Genomic DNA, 17,672 nt, shown 5'->3' with positions numbered 1-17,672 from the left:
AAAGTCAACAATTTAAAAGAAGTATGTTTTATGTTACATTTTCTTGTGATTTCTCTGGAGAAATCTTGTTTTTTTTTAATAGTGGTACACTCCACAGTATTTTTGTCTCACTGCTTATGCTGAAGATAAAAGCAGAAGATTAGTTGTAACAATGATAATATTAATTTTATGGATTAGACATGTTTGACAGTCTTTAAACTGATTAAGAAAATCTTATCCTTACTCAGTAAAATCTTTGTTGTGACAATTAAATTCCTTTTGACTTTGCTTTGTTGTTTAATTCAATTTGGGGGGGGGGGGGAAAGGAGGACAAAGGTTTGGATATGATTAGCATTTTTGGAAAAAACAACACAATTCTTCTTGATGACCTTTGAATACGTTATTCCAGCTAAGTGATATAGGAAGTGGAATGTTCTTCCCTTCCAAAAAGCAGTTTGCTTGGGGGCTTTTTGATGCTATAGATTATTTTGTTTTGTTGTTTAGATTTGTTTAGAGTCTTGGCTCTGTAAGTAGCTCTGAGATCTTGGAAGTTTCTCTTCAATAACCAGCCAATTTTCTGTAACATTCTTCAGTTTTTTTAAGTCAACAAGTACAATTTGAAGTTTTTGATAGATAGAATAGCTGATAGATGAAGGAAAGTATAACAACAACAACAACAAAGTCAGGTACTCATTCCTTTCTTTGTGGATTTAGTTAAATTTCCCTTAGCTTCATTTTCTTTCAAGGAAGCTGGAGAGTGTTTTGGCTGGAGCATCTCCAGAACTTCCTAGTAGGAGACTACTAGCTGTTTTTCAGCAGGCTCAGTTAATATCATGATGTTTAAATCTAAACTTAATTTTTTATCAAATGCTTGGTCTGTGCTTTGCGTTTTCACAGTTTGACTCCTGTACTCACATTGCTTTATTTAGAGAAACTCTTGAATAAAATTCTCCTTAGATCGACTTAGGAGATTTTTGTTCATATTCATACCTTGCTTTAGTTTCATATGTAGCTTCATAACCTTCTGAACCGTTTGGTTCAAAAATCTGTATCTTTTAATGTGCTTTCTTTCTGAATGTCAACTCATCAAAAAGGAAGTATATATAGTCTAAAGTGCTAATAGTGTAGTGACATCTTAAAAAACAAAACACCTACAACAACTCAAGGCTTTAGTTTAACTGGATTACTTTTAAGCAATGTTTACTTGGAGTGTTTAACTGCATTTACTTATTTGCAGTGTTTAACTGTTACTCAGTGCTAAATGACATTTTATCAGTGCAGTTGTGCTGGCTTTCAATTAAATGAGGTTTATTTTTCCTACATAAATCAATCGCAGGTTTTTGGATAAGATCCTTAGACGGGTTCTGTGTCATACACAGAGTTGCTGTTCAATAACTTACATAATCCTTTTATATAACTCCTTTTTTGCAGTTACACCTAAATGCGTATTTCAGCAGAGTTGCTAGTTATTAAATATCAGTACTTAATAAAACCCTTCTTGTCTTCATAACTCTTCTATTTCAGAGATTTTTTTCCTTCCAGTCTGAAGTTTAGAAGCTTGAACTTTATACTGTTCCCTTAAAGTACCACAAAACTAAAGGCAGAAGAAAGAAATCACAAGAATTTGGATAATTTTTCTAGGCACCCTTCCATGACTGGCACTGGGGGCAGTTTTGTAAAATTGAAAAAGCTTAATTAACCTCTATATAGTCTCAGTTAAAATGTTGTTAATGTTTCTGCTCTAAGTAGAGACGTTGAAAATAAAGCAATCCTTGATGTGAGAAACTAAAAATTAATTTTGCTTGTAAACAAATTAGCTCTAGGAAATGATTGATGTTGTGACTGTTAGTTGAAGCAATGATTTGATAGGGCACAGCTGGGAAACCGTGATCCTAAGCTTCTGGGATCCACGGGAAGCGCTCTTGAATGCAGTTACTGTCAATCAGGTCCTTGAATCTTGCCACAGTGTAGAAGGGGAATATTTTTATGGGCCTGGCTAGTGGGCATGGTGGTGATGGGTTGACAGTTGGACTAGATGATCTGAGAGGTCTTTTCTGACCTTAATGATCCTATGATTCTATATTTTTTCCTGGGTTTTCCATGATACCAGTGCTAACTGGTCTACATAATACATTGTTTCTTCACTCTTCAGATGCTCTAGCTGTTGTCATAGAAGTTGCAAACCATGCCAATGACATCATGAAGCAAGGGGTAAGTATATTGACCTAGGAAGTTAGCTATGTAAAGCCTTTTCTATTATTTAAAAAGAAAAAAAAAAGCCATGGATGCAATGACAATTACTTATCTTTTTGCCTTTTTTCCCCTGTAGGATAACTTTCAGAAACTCATGCAGATTCAGTACAGTCTAAATGGACACCATGAGATTGTACAGCCGGGAAGGGTAAGTCCTCCAGATGGCATTCAAATGATTGTAACAAAAGTGTAGCATGGGTGACATGCCAACAAAGTACAGAAACTGGCACATATGGAGGAGAGAAATGATCCATCACTTAATTATTTGGTGCCAACAGTCAAATGAATTCTATCTCCCCATAGGTATAATTATTTTATTTTATTTTTTTAAAAACATGTATCTGATGAAAACTTACATTTTTTAGAATGTGATTCTCTGCCTGATCTTGCAGACAGTATTTTTCCTCAAACTTAACCTTTTATTTGCCATAGTTTCAAATGCAGCATGGAAAATCAATGCAACCACTCAGTCCTTCTAGCTTTTAGGGAGAATTACAGATGAACAGCCTTTTTGAGGAGGGAGACCACGAATCACAAAATTTCCACAGCATTTCAGGTGCAATAATAAAAAAAAAAAAAAAAAAAAAAAAAAGAAAGAAGGAACATATCAGCTCATTTATACAGCTTATGCCTTGAAAAACTGAGTTTTGAATTGCTTGTTTTAATGTGCTAGATATTTCTGAAAGAAGGAACGCTGATGAAGCTGTCTCGAAAGGTCATGCAGCCACGGATGTTTTTTCTGGTAAGATGGTGTGCATACTGCTGTGTGCCTAACGTCAGTGTAATTTTGAGGGATTGAAATGCTGCACCACAAATGTGAAGAAGTAGTAACTTCAGGGAGGGGAAAAAATGACCATTTGTTGCTGTTACGCTTGCTCAGTCTAGTTTAGACAGATTGCCTGCTGCATATGCAGTAATATTTTAATAGAACGCAATTTCTCAACAAAAAGTACTGTTTTGTACAGTGCTTGTTTAAAATTTCAACAGTTTTATGGGAAGACATTATCTGAAACACTAAAACAATTACTCCATCCCACTTGTACCAGATTGTAAAACCTACAGCTCAGCTGCTACTATTGCACCCTTCCCTCCCTCCTCCTCTCCTCCTCTTGCCTCCCCAGTGGAGCACTGAGTTGGAAGCAAAGTGCTGGCTTCTCTTCCTGTCCTGCTGTTGTTTTGTTTTAGAACTTCTGTGCGTTTCTAAAGTTTCTGTTTCTAGTTGAATCTTTTGTTTCTTTCCTCTATTTAGACAGTAAAACAACTGTTGTTGTGTTTAGTTTGTGACTTTATTGGCCCAGGATCTTGCCTGAAATCTGGCTTTCAGTTACTGCAGAACAAGTATTTCCCTAGGTGGTCATAAAGTTTGCATTCTAAGCTTGGAAGTGCCTGTCTTGTTCTCTGGAGATGACTGTAGCATGCAGAGGACTGATCTATTAGGCAGTGATTTTAATTGATCATGTTGTGTAGGCTCTTGAAACCTTTGGTGATGTTGCAAAGAGCCTCATAGCAAAAAAACTCTTGAGACAGTTCGGTCTTCTGATCTATGTTTATGTTTAGTAAATAAAGCCTGGACCCATGTGTTAAACAACACAGGAAATAAAGCATCTAACAGCTGAGCAGTAGGTGTATCAAATGAAGCTAAGTCTGGTAGAACATCAAGTGAGCACATTTAAACTGGTAAATTTCATAGGGACAAATTTGTCTATATAATCATAAATTGGTATCTTAATTCTGCCATCTCCTAGTTTCTGGAATATTTTACATTGTTTTGAGGGTTAATTCTATTAACCTCAATTAACCTAATTCTGAAGTAGTTTGTTATGCAATATAGTTGTGTACATGAGAAACATTTTTGTTCCTCTTGATGGCATGTTCTTTGACATCTGTGCACTATTTACTCATTGCCAAGTGTATATTTACATAAGGAAGGATATAAATAGACACTTATTGTTATGTGAATTTTTGCAAGAAAATGTTTCTTGGGTTCTAAGTGGAATATTAAGATGTAGAAGATGCCGTCTTGGACAGCTGAATTTTGTGCTTTGTACTTTCTGTAAAATGCATCTGAAATTATCAGTCTCTAAACAGTCTTTAGTTATTAATAAGTATTGCTTCTGCTTTACAGTTTAATGATGCCCTGCTGTATACTACTCCAGTTCAGTCAGGGATGTACAAACTCAACAACATGCTGTCATTGGCTGGAATGAAGGTGGGTCATTTGCTAAAACAAGTCTTTCTCTAAATGTGTTTAAACTTAGGTCTTCAAATTTTCAAAAGGCAGCTATATTCATTGTTGGAAAGGGATATTAAAGATGCTTGTATTGCAGAGCAATTCTACAGGCATAAATTTTCTTGCATAATACTGTTAGAGTACTGTCTTACGTTTTCCTAAATAACTGTGTTGTCACAGGATCATCTTACCTGCATTTCATCCAGTGCTGGCCTACTCAGAAGTAGTCTGCCTCCTTTTTTTTGTATTATACCATGTTTAAACTGCCTATCTTTTGCTTTGCGAATGCTTTTTCTTAATGACACCCAGAAATTAGGTACCTTTGCCTGAGAAACATTCTGGTGGTCAAAACTCCTTGGTTTACAGAGACCTGCTAAGAGGGAGAGAAGATACAGCTTTTGATTCTGAGTCTTTGTGAAAAGCATCAAAGATAAGGCAACCCCTGTAGGTAGTAACAAGGAGCATGTATGCCATGTATTGACACAATCTCTGGCATGACAGTGAGAACAACAAACCACCGCCTTAGGAATCAAGTGTCTTGTCTCTGGTTCTGTCAGAAATGAGCACCGAGTTCAGCTAGAATACAGATCTGGCTCCCAGGCCTGAGCTTTCACAGGCAGAGCTGCAGCCTCTCTTCTGCCAGCAGATGTCTCGTCGTGGCTCAGAAACACCCTTACCTTTTAAAATCTTGTGTTTGAAACTTGGTATCTCAGAAAAATCACCAGAGATCCAGCCCATGGGGATATCAGACAGATACCCACGTAAAGCACACCAGTGGCCTGTGTGTTGTCCTGCAGTGTGCTTTTTTGCAGAGTTGCAGGAGAAGCTTACAGGATGCTGGGCCTGGGAATACTGAAGCACAGCAGGAGGTGTCTGACAGCCCCTGAACTTCATTCCCTTGTAATCTCCAGTCTTCCTATGTTGCCACAGTGAAATCAAATGGTGGGCTCTCTGTAATCTTACTGCACCTTGGCTCTAAGGATGTTGTACAATCTCATCCCTGTGAGATCTGCCCCTTCTGTGGTAAACATATGAGACTTTGCAATAAATAAAAATAAAGTAGCATGAAAATACCATGTCAGTTTGAATGTAAACCTTTTTTTTCTTTCTCTTGACTGAAGGTTAAAAAGCCATCCCAGGAAGCTTATCAGAATGAACTGAACATAGAAAGTGTAGAGAGATCCTTCATTCTTTCAGCAAGGTGAGTCTCGTGAATTCATAATGACTTTAGAAGTATGTGATTTCAAACAGGCCTCAAAAGTTTTTTTTACCTAAGCTCATTACAGCTTGATCCATGCTTACATAATGAAAAGTTACTCCTGGCTAGTGTTACTGCAGAAGGATAGAGAGACTGACAGATGGATTTCTAGAAATAAAGTGAGCTTTGTTCTAAGTTGCTTTTGTTCACATTTAAAAAGCTGGTTTTGAATATTTAGTCTTTTTTTAATGGGCTGGCAGAAAGGACACCCACTTGTACATAATCAGATTCACAGATACCACATAAATGTGTAGTCTGTAATACAGTTCACTCTGACCTGTAAGGCAGATTCCCTGTTCTAAAGTAATAGATGAAATCACAAAATCTGTAACAAATGTGGCTGGTATTTGAGCAATTTGGGCTTAAGGCTGTGCAGCTAGTAGGGATTCTGCTGTCCTCAAGAGAGCAAACTGATAATCAGATTGAACAAAACTCTGATTTTTCTTCCTTTTCAGCTTTGCTGCATCTTCAGAAACTTTTAAGTAAATTGAAATATTATCACTGCATTTCTTCGTGAAGAAAAAGTATTAAAATTAACTTCCGTTAATGTTAGGCTTTGCTTTTCCATATGTTTTTTTCTTCCAGAGTAACTGATATTCTGTGTCAGTGCCTTAGAGGACAGGATATGAGGCATATCAATACATGTGACATTTCTGTTAACTGATAAAAGTTGTATGGCGTCATTCTGGTCATCTAGCTAAAATAACAGTGTAATTCAAAACATGAGAAATGGATCTCAGTGAAGTGCTGGATGGGACATGAAATTACAGAAATGAAAGAAAGAACAGGAATGAAGCCTGTCCTTACCAGATAAATACATTTTCCATCTAACAGCCACTAAACTGGAGTGGTTCTGGCCTACCGTCAGTGAGCTGCCTCTGACAAAGACCTGGTTTGGGGATTGTTGTTTTTACTGTGTTTGGAGTTTGATACAGACTGTCACTTGTGACAGAGCTGATATCAATGAAAAAAGACATGTTTTCTCTTCTATTTAGCAAAGCTGAGCAGGGGTAGTCTGCTGCTTTCTTTGTGACCTTGTAAATACTGACATTAGGATGTCTGCTGAGAGATAGCAGTATCTGTAGCTGAAGGGCAAACCAAGGTTAGCCTTGACAGAGCAGCCACAGGAAGCAGCTCAGTTGTGTCTGAGCAGTAGTTATTTATAACAACAGGCTTGAAAAAAGTATTGATGTATTTCCCAACACATTTTTATAAATGTTTCTCATGATTCTTCTGAACAAAGATGCATTTCATGTTTAATGTATGGTTCTGCACCACTGTTACACGAGCAGCTCTGGCCTGCTTAGGTGCCTTGGTCACTAAGTTTTGCACAAATACATAAAGATGTATGTAGTGTAAAAAGTAATGTAGAAAGGTTAATTGGATCTTGTGAAAAGATGATCATCTTAAAATACGTATTTTTTATAGAAGACGTTAGCCTCTTCTTTTTGAGGAGCTGATTAAATGGTAAATTAAAAGTAACTCCTATGAAATACATGCTGGTGCATGAGGGAAAACCGGTAACTTTCCATTACGCTGAGTGCCATTTGTGACACACTTTTCACTTGTCCTTGAAGTTCCTGAAATTAGCCTCATGTTACCAACTAAAATTGCTTTGACTAGCTCTTTCTTTCTTACACTGTCAGCCTTCCATTTGGAGAGCATTTGTTTCTGTTATTTTTGTATTTATTGTTAACTGTGTGTGTGTGCAAGAGCCCGAAGTTGCACAGCAGTGACAGTTGGAGAGGTTGCATTTTCTTGGGATGAAAGAGAAGTTGGGGGATCCAGGTGTGAATGAGGACTTTCTGATTGTTATTTGTCTGTAAATAAGGCCTGGATTTGTTGTGGAAGTGATAGTGATACTATTAGCAGTAGCTGTTTGCATGTGCTTGTGGCATTGCTCCTATGATAAATAGCACAAATGTGTAGAGAATTGGTGTCTTGTTAATACAGACTGCATCTTCCATTTGATTCCTCATTGCAGCAGCTTCTTGGTTCCTATATAGTAAAAAAACCTCTATTACAAAACAATTTCAATTAATCTTACAGATATCAGGGACAAATGTATATTCTCTATTTTTTCAGATAATAAGCATGATATTAAGTGTATACCAAAGAAGAGACTTTGAAATACCTCTGGGGGGAGCAATTAAGCTAGTGAAAAATAGCTACTAGTATAGTAATATTTAATAGTAGTATATAATAGTAGTATTATAGTAGTATGTAATAGCTAGTAATAACTAGTGAGCCAGTTAGTAACAGAAGCACAGATTAATGCCCAAACAAGAGGCTTTCTTGCTTCAGGTTTAATTTTGCTGACTGCACTAGCATTCTGCTTTATCTAGTCTGGGTTGAGGTGTCAGCTTTCTTGGGCTGTCTGTAGGAACATGGATTGTTTTACATGTTACAATGCAGCACGGTACTAGAAATCTCGTAATAAAAACAAAAAATAAAACAAAAACAAAAAGCAATGAAAGTATCTACATGATACAGTACAGTGCAGAAGTAAAGCGTAGGTCCTGAAAACAACAGTTAGACCAGCTTGCGCGCTACAAGGCCAGCTGATCCTGCCTCTCCCTGACAGAGCAGGCATGCAGAGCTGGGTCCTATCCTGATCAAAAGGCAGCTTATGCAGGACTACTGAAGCTGTGAGAGGAGCCCGAGGGCTCTGAGCCTGGAAACAACGGGAGTACCCTCCTGGGACCCCTCACAGCTTGGCTGCGTAGAGCAGCTGCAATGTGTGCTCCTCACACACGTCTGCCAGAAACAGCAATGATTGGGACTCTGCAGTCTGTTTAAGTGTTCTGCTGTTTTATTAGCTAAGGTTTTAAAGAGATGGGTAAAATTAAGAAAACTCTGCAATTTTAGTGAACAAGGCAGCTTTAGGAAGGAAGCAACCACTGCTGCAAGGGAGGTGGCAGTGCTGTGTGGCTGGGAGGGATGGCAGAAGGAGCACTACTGCTGCTAACTGTGACATCAGCCCGGTTCCTAATGAAACTGTATTTGCTTTCAAGTTTTAGAGAACTGTAAACAGCCATAAAGGCCTAGTACCAGCAGGCCTACTGAGTGCATGCTCCCAAGGAAAAGGTTAGGACCTAAGCCATGAAACCCCATGTGTAACGCTCCACACATGGCTGCAGGATGCTTAATCTGCAACACTGAAACAGCTTTATTTAATATAGCTTTAAGAACATAAATAATGTAACCAGATTTTGAAAAAGCCAGAGGAATTGGTTGGGATTAAGAATGTTACGTGGCTAATGCTACATCCTTCTTAGCAAATGAGGAAGCAAGGGTAAATACGCTGAACAAAATGTTCCACCCGGAGTTTGAGATATTAAGGCAGACTATAACACATTGCTTTGTCCTTGCTTCTATCTTATTTCCTCTCTTTTTGTTCTGATTTTGTTGCTGTGTGCACTCAATCATGTTTTCCTCTGTGCCTTGCAGGCTTCTCCTGCAGTTGTCTTATGAGATTTGTCCTGTGAAACTATACAGTACCCAGTTTCATGCAGGTCAAAACCTCTACTCAAAATATAAAGAATCAAAGCTTTCAAATTCACCTACATTAAATAATAATAATAAAACTGAGGAATAAGACGCATGGTTGATAGACACTTCTGGTTTAAATGTCACAAGCCCTTTTTAAGTTGGTGTTGCATCTTAAACAAGCAGTCCAGCTCTTCCACTGCTAGACTGCATCCTCCTCCCCCTGGCTGCCTCTCCTTTGTGCTGGCACAGGCAATTGCTCACAGTGGTCTGATGAGCCCAGGCAGTAAATTGATCTTGAGGAAGAGCTTGCTTCAGTTTGAACTGGTTTCCCAGTCCAATTTACTGCACTTAAAGCCCACTGTGTAGCCATTTGTACATACGTTCTGGCACAAGGGAGAAGGTAAGTCCTTGTGGCTGAAAGGTAAGCTGTGCTTTGCTCACCAGACAGAGGATGTTTCTCTCTCTAGGCTGGCTAATCCAATGGAAAATTTGGGAAAAAAATATATTAAAATGGCTTAATTCTTCTAGAAAGATTTTATAGGAGCAAAGAGTCAGCAGCACAGGGCTGGAGAAAAAACTGCATTTTTTGAGCAAAAGTTTGGGGTTTCACAGGGCTAGGTATAACAACTGCACCATGAGATGAAAGGGGGGAAAAATACTTAAAATACTTGCTGACATTTCAGATTCCTTCTTAAGATGAAAAACCTGTGCCTGTGTTCTGGGAGCTCCATTTACACCAATGGTACTCAAGCAGTTCATGGGTACATGGAGGAAGAGGAGGAAGAAAAGATGTACAAACCGTGAAGCAATCATAGGCTATTGTGGCAGAAAGAAAAGGAGGAAAGGAATCCACATTATAACAACAGACTGAGGATCATTTTTCATTATTAACACAAATAACTGGCACTGTGCAGTTGGCTTAAATATATTTTTTTATATAATATATATAAAAGTAATACTAGTTTTCATAGGAACTGGAGACTGGAAACTGCTATAGAATTAAATCAATGTGTAGTAAAGGTAACAGAATTCTAGACAACACTCATTTCTTAGTTTTAAATGTTACTAAATTGATTTTTTTTTTTAACCCAACAGTTCTGCTACAGAAAGAGATGAATGGTTAGAAGCTATCTCCAGGTCAATTGAAGACTATACAAAAAAGAGAATCACGTTTAATCCTAGCAAAAGTCTTGAAGAGGTATATCACACTATTATTGTTGCCCATTGTTTCCTTTTTAAATAAAAAAATTATTTGCAGCTTTCTAGAGACGCAAGAGGCTTCCCATGATAAATAACAGAAGAACAGTAATTGATAAGAGAATAGGTGATGACAGAACAGAATGATGTTTCATAACGCTATCTAGTTCAGAAATTCAAAATTACCTACTTCCAAAAAACCCGAACCAGCCTTCTCAGTTCCCTCTGTAATCCTGAAAACAGAAAGATAACTGGGGAATATTTTAAAACATAGCAGCTGTTGATATAAATAGGCTGGTAAAGCTCGGTAGTCACACAGCCTTTTTGAACTAATGAAATATCACTCTGTCTTTAAGCTTCCATTACGCTGGTCGCTAGTGAAATAGTAGGTAATGTTAAGGCCATGGCAATTTATCAGAGAAGGCTTTCCAACATTATGAGAGTTAACCTATGATTACTGATAAGTACTTGTGTTATTTTTCATCACTGAATGTATGTATTCTGCCTATATTCTCTCAGGCAGATACTGAGAAGCAGGAAGAAACTAGCCCACTAGGATCAAAAGCTCCTATCTGGATTCCTGATACTAGAGCCACTATGTGTATGATCTGTACAAGTGAGTTCACATTGACGTGGAGAAGGCATCACTGCAGAGCATGTGGAAAGGTTGGACAATTTTCTAATTACCTTTTCTTTAAATTATTTGGGTTCCTGTGTGATAAATACAGGCAGAGCCTGACTGCACTGCAGCAACTGTTGTGGGAACAACTGTATGGATCAAAACCAGCCTGTTTAGTGTAGAGCACGAGGTTATGACAGACCAATAAATCTGATACATGTTTCTTATTTTGCATTTTGGGATATTATTTATGTTTGTCTCCTGCTTCTGCAATTGCATAGTACAAACCAAGAATGTTAGTTAAAATGTCAAAATATCTTCCTTACTAATTTGTAGGATAAGAAAAAAAATTGTTTTCTAAAGTTAGTACCAAATTCATCCTATATTTAACTGGTATGAAATGCAGATATATCTAAAGAATATTTATTTTCTTGTGTTAACCAAATGTGAATATGGATTCAGTGCAGTTGAGACATTTGTGTTAAAGTTTCAAGAGAGCAATGTCTACTTTTAGTTATTCTTTTAAAATTTTCTGAATATAGTGGTTTAGTAATGTAGTAAGCTTAACTCACTTTTCATTAATTATTAACAACGGCTTATTAGGGGGCTGTAAGAAAGAAGGGAACAGACTCTTTAGCAGGATCTGTGGTGATAGGACAAGGGGAAATGGTTTAAAACTAAAAGAGGAGAGATTTAGATTGGATATAAGGAAAAAGGTTTTTACGATGAGCTCCGGATCAGATTGCTGAGAGAGGTGGTGGATGCCTCATCCCTGGCAACATTCCATGTCAGTCTGAGCAACCTGATCAGCTGTAGGTGTCCCTGTTCACTACAGGGGAGTTGGATTAGATGACCTTCAGAAGTCCCTTTCAACTCAAATGATTCTATGATTAACTCATGTAATTGAGTTAACTTCTTTTATTATTTAGAGAAGGGCAATATATTGAACATAAGGACCAGCCAAGGTCTTAAATCATTTTCAGTGTAAAATAGTGCCTGTTTGATGTTCAGTTCTTAACAGTACTGAAGTAAATATATTTGAGTATTTGTTGATTTACAGGTGCATATCATGTACAATCATGTTTCTGTTTGTTTCCAGATTGTCTGTCAAGCTTGTTCATCAAATAAACATGGTTTAGACTATATGAAAAACCAGCCAGCAAGAGTATGTGATCATTGCTTTAGAGAGCTACAAAAACAAGGTAAAAAAAAAATGTGCACAAAACTATCTGCTCTTTACTCTCTCTCTGCTCTTTACTATCATCTTGTATGCCTCATCATTACAACTGTGTTCAAATGCCTAGTTCTGCTAGTGTCTGGAAAGCTGTAAGCAGCTCAGATGACAGGAGCCCAAACACATTTCTGTGGAGTAAGCTAGGAAGTGAATTTGCAATACATTTATTCATCCTTTCTTTCTGGGGTAACTTGTGTTACATTACTTCTCATTTATGACAGGATAGAAGTGTACACTGAAGTCCTTGCAACTTACCATGACCTCTCCTCAGTGAGTTTGTGTGTACTTCTGTCCTCTGTAACTTGTATGCCTCTAGACTACATTTTTGCCATTGAAGCTGCTGAGGTAGCTGAAGTTCTGGATGAGGTGGGGATCCAGTCCTGTCTCACAAGCCTGGATCTGAATTCTGTCCAAAGACTACAGTATAGGATACACAAATGAGGGACAGCCAGGGACTGAAATTGTTCACCACCCATCTCTCTGGCAGAGGTTCCAAGTCAACAGTACCTCTGGGTATCAGAGGAAATCAGTGATGCCCCAGTGAAATAATCACACCAAGGCTTGTAGAATGCTGGGAGTGGCAGTTGTAATGGGGACTTAGGAAGCAGCATCCACATCTCTCAGAGTGGCCATGGGAATCAGTGAAGTTAGGGTAGATGGATTGCCAGGGTTGGATGCAGGTCTACACATTGGGCAGTAGGGGCTGCTATGCTGCAGGCAACTGCAGTTGCTTTTAGCTGGAAAAAGCTGCAGAGCAGGTGCAGTACAGCTGGCAATCCAATTACTTTCTTTCTCTGCTCATGAAGAGCCTCACCCGGTTCAGGGACATCTCAAGAAAGAGAGTCAGTGAAGCTTAGGGCAGCCCTTCTCCTGGGCTGGAAATTAGTGGTATGTAGCCATAGAAAAATAGTTTTATAGGAGTGAAGTGTTGCAGAAGTCCTCCAAAATAAGTGAAGGAACTGTGTAGAGCAGCATAGAAAAATACAACGGATGCTCTGGAGATGGGAACAATCTAGAAGCTTGTGTGCATGTTGTGGCATAATGCTGGAAGAGAAACCCTGCAGCATCCATGCTGCAAAAAGCAGAGATGATATCAGATGGAGAGAACTGGCAGACAGAGTTGGGGAACAGCAATAAAACAGACTGAGCTGCAAAGGACATTTCTGAAAATTTGGTGTGGTTTTTAAGACTTGAATTTTCACTCTGCATGTAGGTAAAGGCAGTTTTGCATCAGCGAATCATTCTTTGGAAACAAACAAGACCAATCTGTTTGGTTTAAAATTTCTTATGGTTTTTTTTTTTTTTTAATTATTATTTATCTTGAATGTGACTTTGGGCATTCTAGCCCGTAGTGGTTGATAATACTGAAAAAATTAACACTGAATTTAATGTGATTAGGTATTAAATTTGAAACGCTGGAATCATTGCCTCTGTTTAGTCATCTGTGACATGAAAGCAATGTGTTCATCCTATGTGTTTCAGATAACCAGTGCTCTCCTAAGACTGGATCCCCAATCAACCATAAATCTCCATCAAGTGCCTTGTCTACAGTATTACATAGTATTCCCTCTGGAAGAAAGCAGAAAAAAATTCCTGCAGCCCTCAAAGAAGTAAGTGCTTTATTGACCAAATATAATTATATCATCAATTTTAACAATGAAAAAATAATTCCATATTTTAGCTGTCTTCTTTAGAATCAAAAGTCACAATTCATCTGTAAAAATGGTTTGGGCCTCAGTTTTACGTAGGCAGGACTCTGAACTGTGAAGCAGTGTATAAACTGCGTTAGGAGCCTGTGAGACTAGGATTCATACTGGAATCAGTCTGGAATTGTGACTTGCTTCTTGCTTCCCTGTGTTTCAAGGAACTCCTACACCAACTCATCTGCTGATTTACGGTTAGAAAAGATAGAGCTCAGCTCTGCCTGCCTACACTGGAGGTCTTGGGAACAGGAGGAAGTAATTTTGCCTTCTTACACAGGAATGTGTGTTCTCCAGATGTATGTGGGCCTCAGTGTTTGAGCCCTCTCCTGTCCTACTGCATAGTGAAGTTCTAAGTGACTTAGTCTCTCTTCCAGACTGGATAGACAGTGGCAGACAAATTAGTTTTTCTTTCAGCCATCTGTGTTAATTATCAGTGCTAACTTGAGGTGAAAATTTCTGTCTTTGACAGAACAGAGTTCTGGAGATCTGTTATTAAAAAAGCTGTACAGCAAAAACCTGGATAAACACATACATACTCTCGGGGGTTTCTTTTTATTTCAGGTTTCAGCAAATACAGAAGACTCTACAATGAGTGGCTACTTACACAGATCTAAGGGCAGTAAGAAACCATGGAAGCACCTATGGTTTGTTATAAAAAATAAGGTGCTGTACACATATGCTGCTAGTGAGGTAAGAGTCAACCTATAAGAAATCAAATGGTCAACGATAATACCATATTTGTAACATCTGTTTGTTTTTATGATCTAGAAACAAGCTGTAAAGTTGGATCACCTCATAGTAACTGATCAGATTGCAATATTGTATTTGGAAATGTCCTGGTGAGCTTGGTACTATAATATAGATAAAGCCATGACATTTCTGACTCCAGACTTTAGCTTTGACTACGTCTGCACTGCAGAGGTTGCAGCTGTAGGTACTTTCTGAGTCAGCTGAATAAATGAGAGTGGTCAGTTTTAGATGCATTGCTCAAGTACGGTGACAAAGCCAACATGATAAAAGCATCTGGAAATATATTGTTTTATAGTTCCGTAAGGTACTTTGAATGCTTGGAGCAAACTAAATCTCTTGATTTCTCCTCAAATTCTGTACCACAGCCAGGAATCTGTGAATTACCATTTAATATAGAGTGCTGCAGTAGAAAGTAAGAAATGGCATCTTGTCTAATGGCGTTTGCTTGTTTATTTAGGATGTTTAATCCTTCTGCAGTGAAGAATAATCTCAGTGTGTGCTGAGGATACTGTGGTTTTAATGCATCTTTTAATGCTTTGCAACATATATGAATGTATTGTAGAGCTGGAGGATCTAATTTTTAGTTTTTTTATCACGTGATAGCTTGATTACAGCTTTCAAGAGCAAAATACATCAAGCGTCTGTTAAAGGTATTGCCATCCCGCTTTCAAGCACTCGATGATTTATTTTTTCCATCCTCTTAATTTTCAGCAACAGAAAGTAAAATACATTTAGCCATCGAAACCATCTGGAGTGTGACTTCAGTACTTGAGAGCATCATCTACATCCATAGCTCCTCCTCTTAGCGTATTCAGTGCAACTATGAGCATCCTCTGTACCTCTTAAGACGTTAGTAAGGTTGTTGGAGTGAGTACTAGCCTAGACAGACGTTTGTCTGCTGCCAGACAGGAGCTGGTCTTCTGATGTGAAAGTCCTTAGAAGGCAGAATAGTTAGACTACACAGTGAAAGACAAGACAAATATTATCAGAAAAAAAAAATGAGGAGAAGCATTGAAGTCTACATAAATCTGTTATTTTCCTGTTCCTCGATGGATGCATGGAGATTATTAAAAAAGAAAAAGCAGAGTGTTTTGTGCATGAGTATTTTTAACAGCTTGCTTGCTGCATAATCTGCTGCTATAGTATACTGCATGAATGTAGTCTAAATGCATTGCTTAATATATCCTACCTGCTCTAATTTTGTCTTTTTCACTTTTTTTCTCCTATCAAATAGGATGTGGCAGCACTAGAGAGCCAGCCTTTACTGGGATTCACAGTCAGTGAAGTCAGAGATGAAAACTCAGAGTCTAGAGTGTTCCATTTACTGCACAAAAACACTTTATTTTACATATTCAAAGCAGATGATCCCCATTCAGCTCAAAAGTAAGAAACTGTTTGAATTCATTCCTGTTAGTTTTTCTAGAAATAACATTTCATAAATCATACATGTTAATATTCGTGGATTAAGCATATGTACAAACGGTGCATATTGAATAAATAAAGTTTTAAAATAAGTAACTTAAATTCAGGTCCTGGTTTCATTAGGACTTTGGAAAACACAATCAAACCAAATGGAATTGGGAAAAAAACTTGTTTTTGTTTCTGTTTTTCTTTAAATAAAGAAGCAGACTGTCCTCTGCAGAGGAGTAAATGTAGGAGAATGGAAAAAATCTTTTCTTCTTCATAGCCTATTCCTTCATCTCTCTCCCATATCCACTCAAGTGAAACTTGAAGGTTTTCTTTCTAGAAATCCACAAAATGTGTTCTAAAAGCTAACTGACCTGTCCCTGTTTTCATTTCATTTCCAGCCATATGTCTGAGTTATTTTATATAAATATATGCACTAAAAAAAGGGAAGCCTAGAAAGCAAGGTACGGAAGCTTGAAGTGTGTATGCAACTGTGCACAAGCATAGGAGCACGTTTAATATGCTCAAATGATAAGTCTGAATTCAAAGCATTCACACAAACTGCTTTAAGTCCTGCTGCTACATCTGAATTTGGAGATACACTTATCAGTTTATACCTTGTGTTTATTGTATATAAAATAACCTAGAAATGTTGTCCTTAATCAGCAAAAACAAACCAAAACCAACGCAATTTGCTGTGTGAATCACTGAGTAAACTAGAAGTGACCATGCAAGCAATACATTTATTTGAAGGATTTCAGTAACGTTTTCCCAAATGAATTTTACATTAATAAAATAGATTTCATTGGTTAACTACTTCATTATTAATACTTAAACATTCAAATGGATGTAGGTAGAGTTTTGTGGAAATAGCGTCATTCTAAAAAACAAAGTATCTGTGCTGTGACATTGGGAGATTTTAAACAGGAGGGAACATGCTTAATGACACTTCTCTGTATACAAAGTCTTTGTTAGCTTTTGGGGGGCGTATTTTGTCTTACAATGTTTCACTTCCATTAAGTGGAAACACAGAAATGTGTCCTCCTGTGTACTATATAAAACAAAACAAAAATAAATCAAATAAATCTGAGGCATCCAATAGCTGCGTTTTCCAGTTCAGAGAGTGGCTTTTACAATCAGTAGGGAAAGTTGGAATTGAATGTGTTCTGCTGAGGCTAGGAGTAGTCTTAAGTACCTTAAATCGCAAGCTTTCTCCAAGTATTTAATATCCTTAATAGATTTACGTGGAACTTGCAAGATAAATCCTGCTTTGATAGCATTAAAATTGAAAAACAAAGAACTCTCTGTTGGCCTGTTTTCATTAGTGTACATTGTTTTTCCCTCTTAGGGTCAAAGAAACATCTGATGCATTTTTGTAAGCTTTAACAGATGTTCACTTTTGCTGAGCTTTGAATATTTTTAGTCCAGTAGTATGCTCAATGCTGAAAATGCCTGTGAATTTGTTGTATTTTTATTCCTAATAGCATTTTAGTTATTTTTTATGAACAAATGACAGTGAAAAATACAGTGAGCCCTAAGAAGTAAGGGAT

At 37.7% G+C, this 17,672-nt stretch overlaps 1 protein-coding gene across 2 annotated transcripts in view; it reads left to right on the top strand.

Annotated features, from left to right (window-relative positions):
• Positions 1 to 17,672, top strand: part of FGD6 (FYVE, RhoGEF and PH domain containing 6) — a 67,469-nt gene that overhangs the window by 46,149 nt on the left and 3,648 nt on the right. For both annotated transcript variants that reach the window (XR_016466266.1, XM_031600445.2), the window contains exons 10-20: positions 2,132 to 2,190; positions 2,309 to 2,380; positions 2,906 to 2,974; positions 4,358 to 4,441; positions 5,584 to 5,663; positions 10,308 to 10,410; positions 10,929 to 11,075; positions 12,128 to 12,230; positions 13,745 to 13,872; positions 14,527 to 14,655; positions 15,950 to 16,098. Coding sequence is in view for 1 of the 2 variants with exons in the window: in XM_031600445.2 (XP_031456305.2) it covers positions 2,132 to 2,190; positions 2,309 to 2,380; positions 2,906 to 2,974; positions 4,358 to 4,441; positions 5,584 to 5,663; positions 10,308 to 10,410; positions 10,929 to 11,075; positions 12,128 to 12,230; positions 13,745 to 13,872; positions 14,527 to 14,655; positions 15,950 to 16,098 (1,123 nt within the window). In the remaining variant the exon portion in view is untranslated. The remainder of the gene's footprint in view (positions 1 to 2,131; positions 2,191 to 2,308; positions 2,381 to 2,905; positions 2,975 to 4,357; positions 4,442 to 5,583; positions 5,664 to 10,307; positions 10,411 to 10,928; positions 11,076 to 12,127; positions 12,231 to 13,744; positions 13,873 to 14,526; positions 14,656 to 15,949; positions 16,099 to 17,672) is intronic.

This window comes from Phasianus colchicus, chromosome 1 (assembly GCF_987193195.1).
Source record: "Phasianus colchicus chromosome 1, bPhaCol1.hap1.1, whole genome shotgun sequence".
Taxonomy (NCBI): Eukaryota; Metazoa; Chordata; class Aves; order Galliformes; family Phasianidae; genus Phasianus; species Phasianus colchicus.
This window is presented reverse-complemented; position numbering and strand designations above follow the sequence as displayed.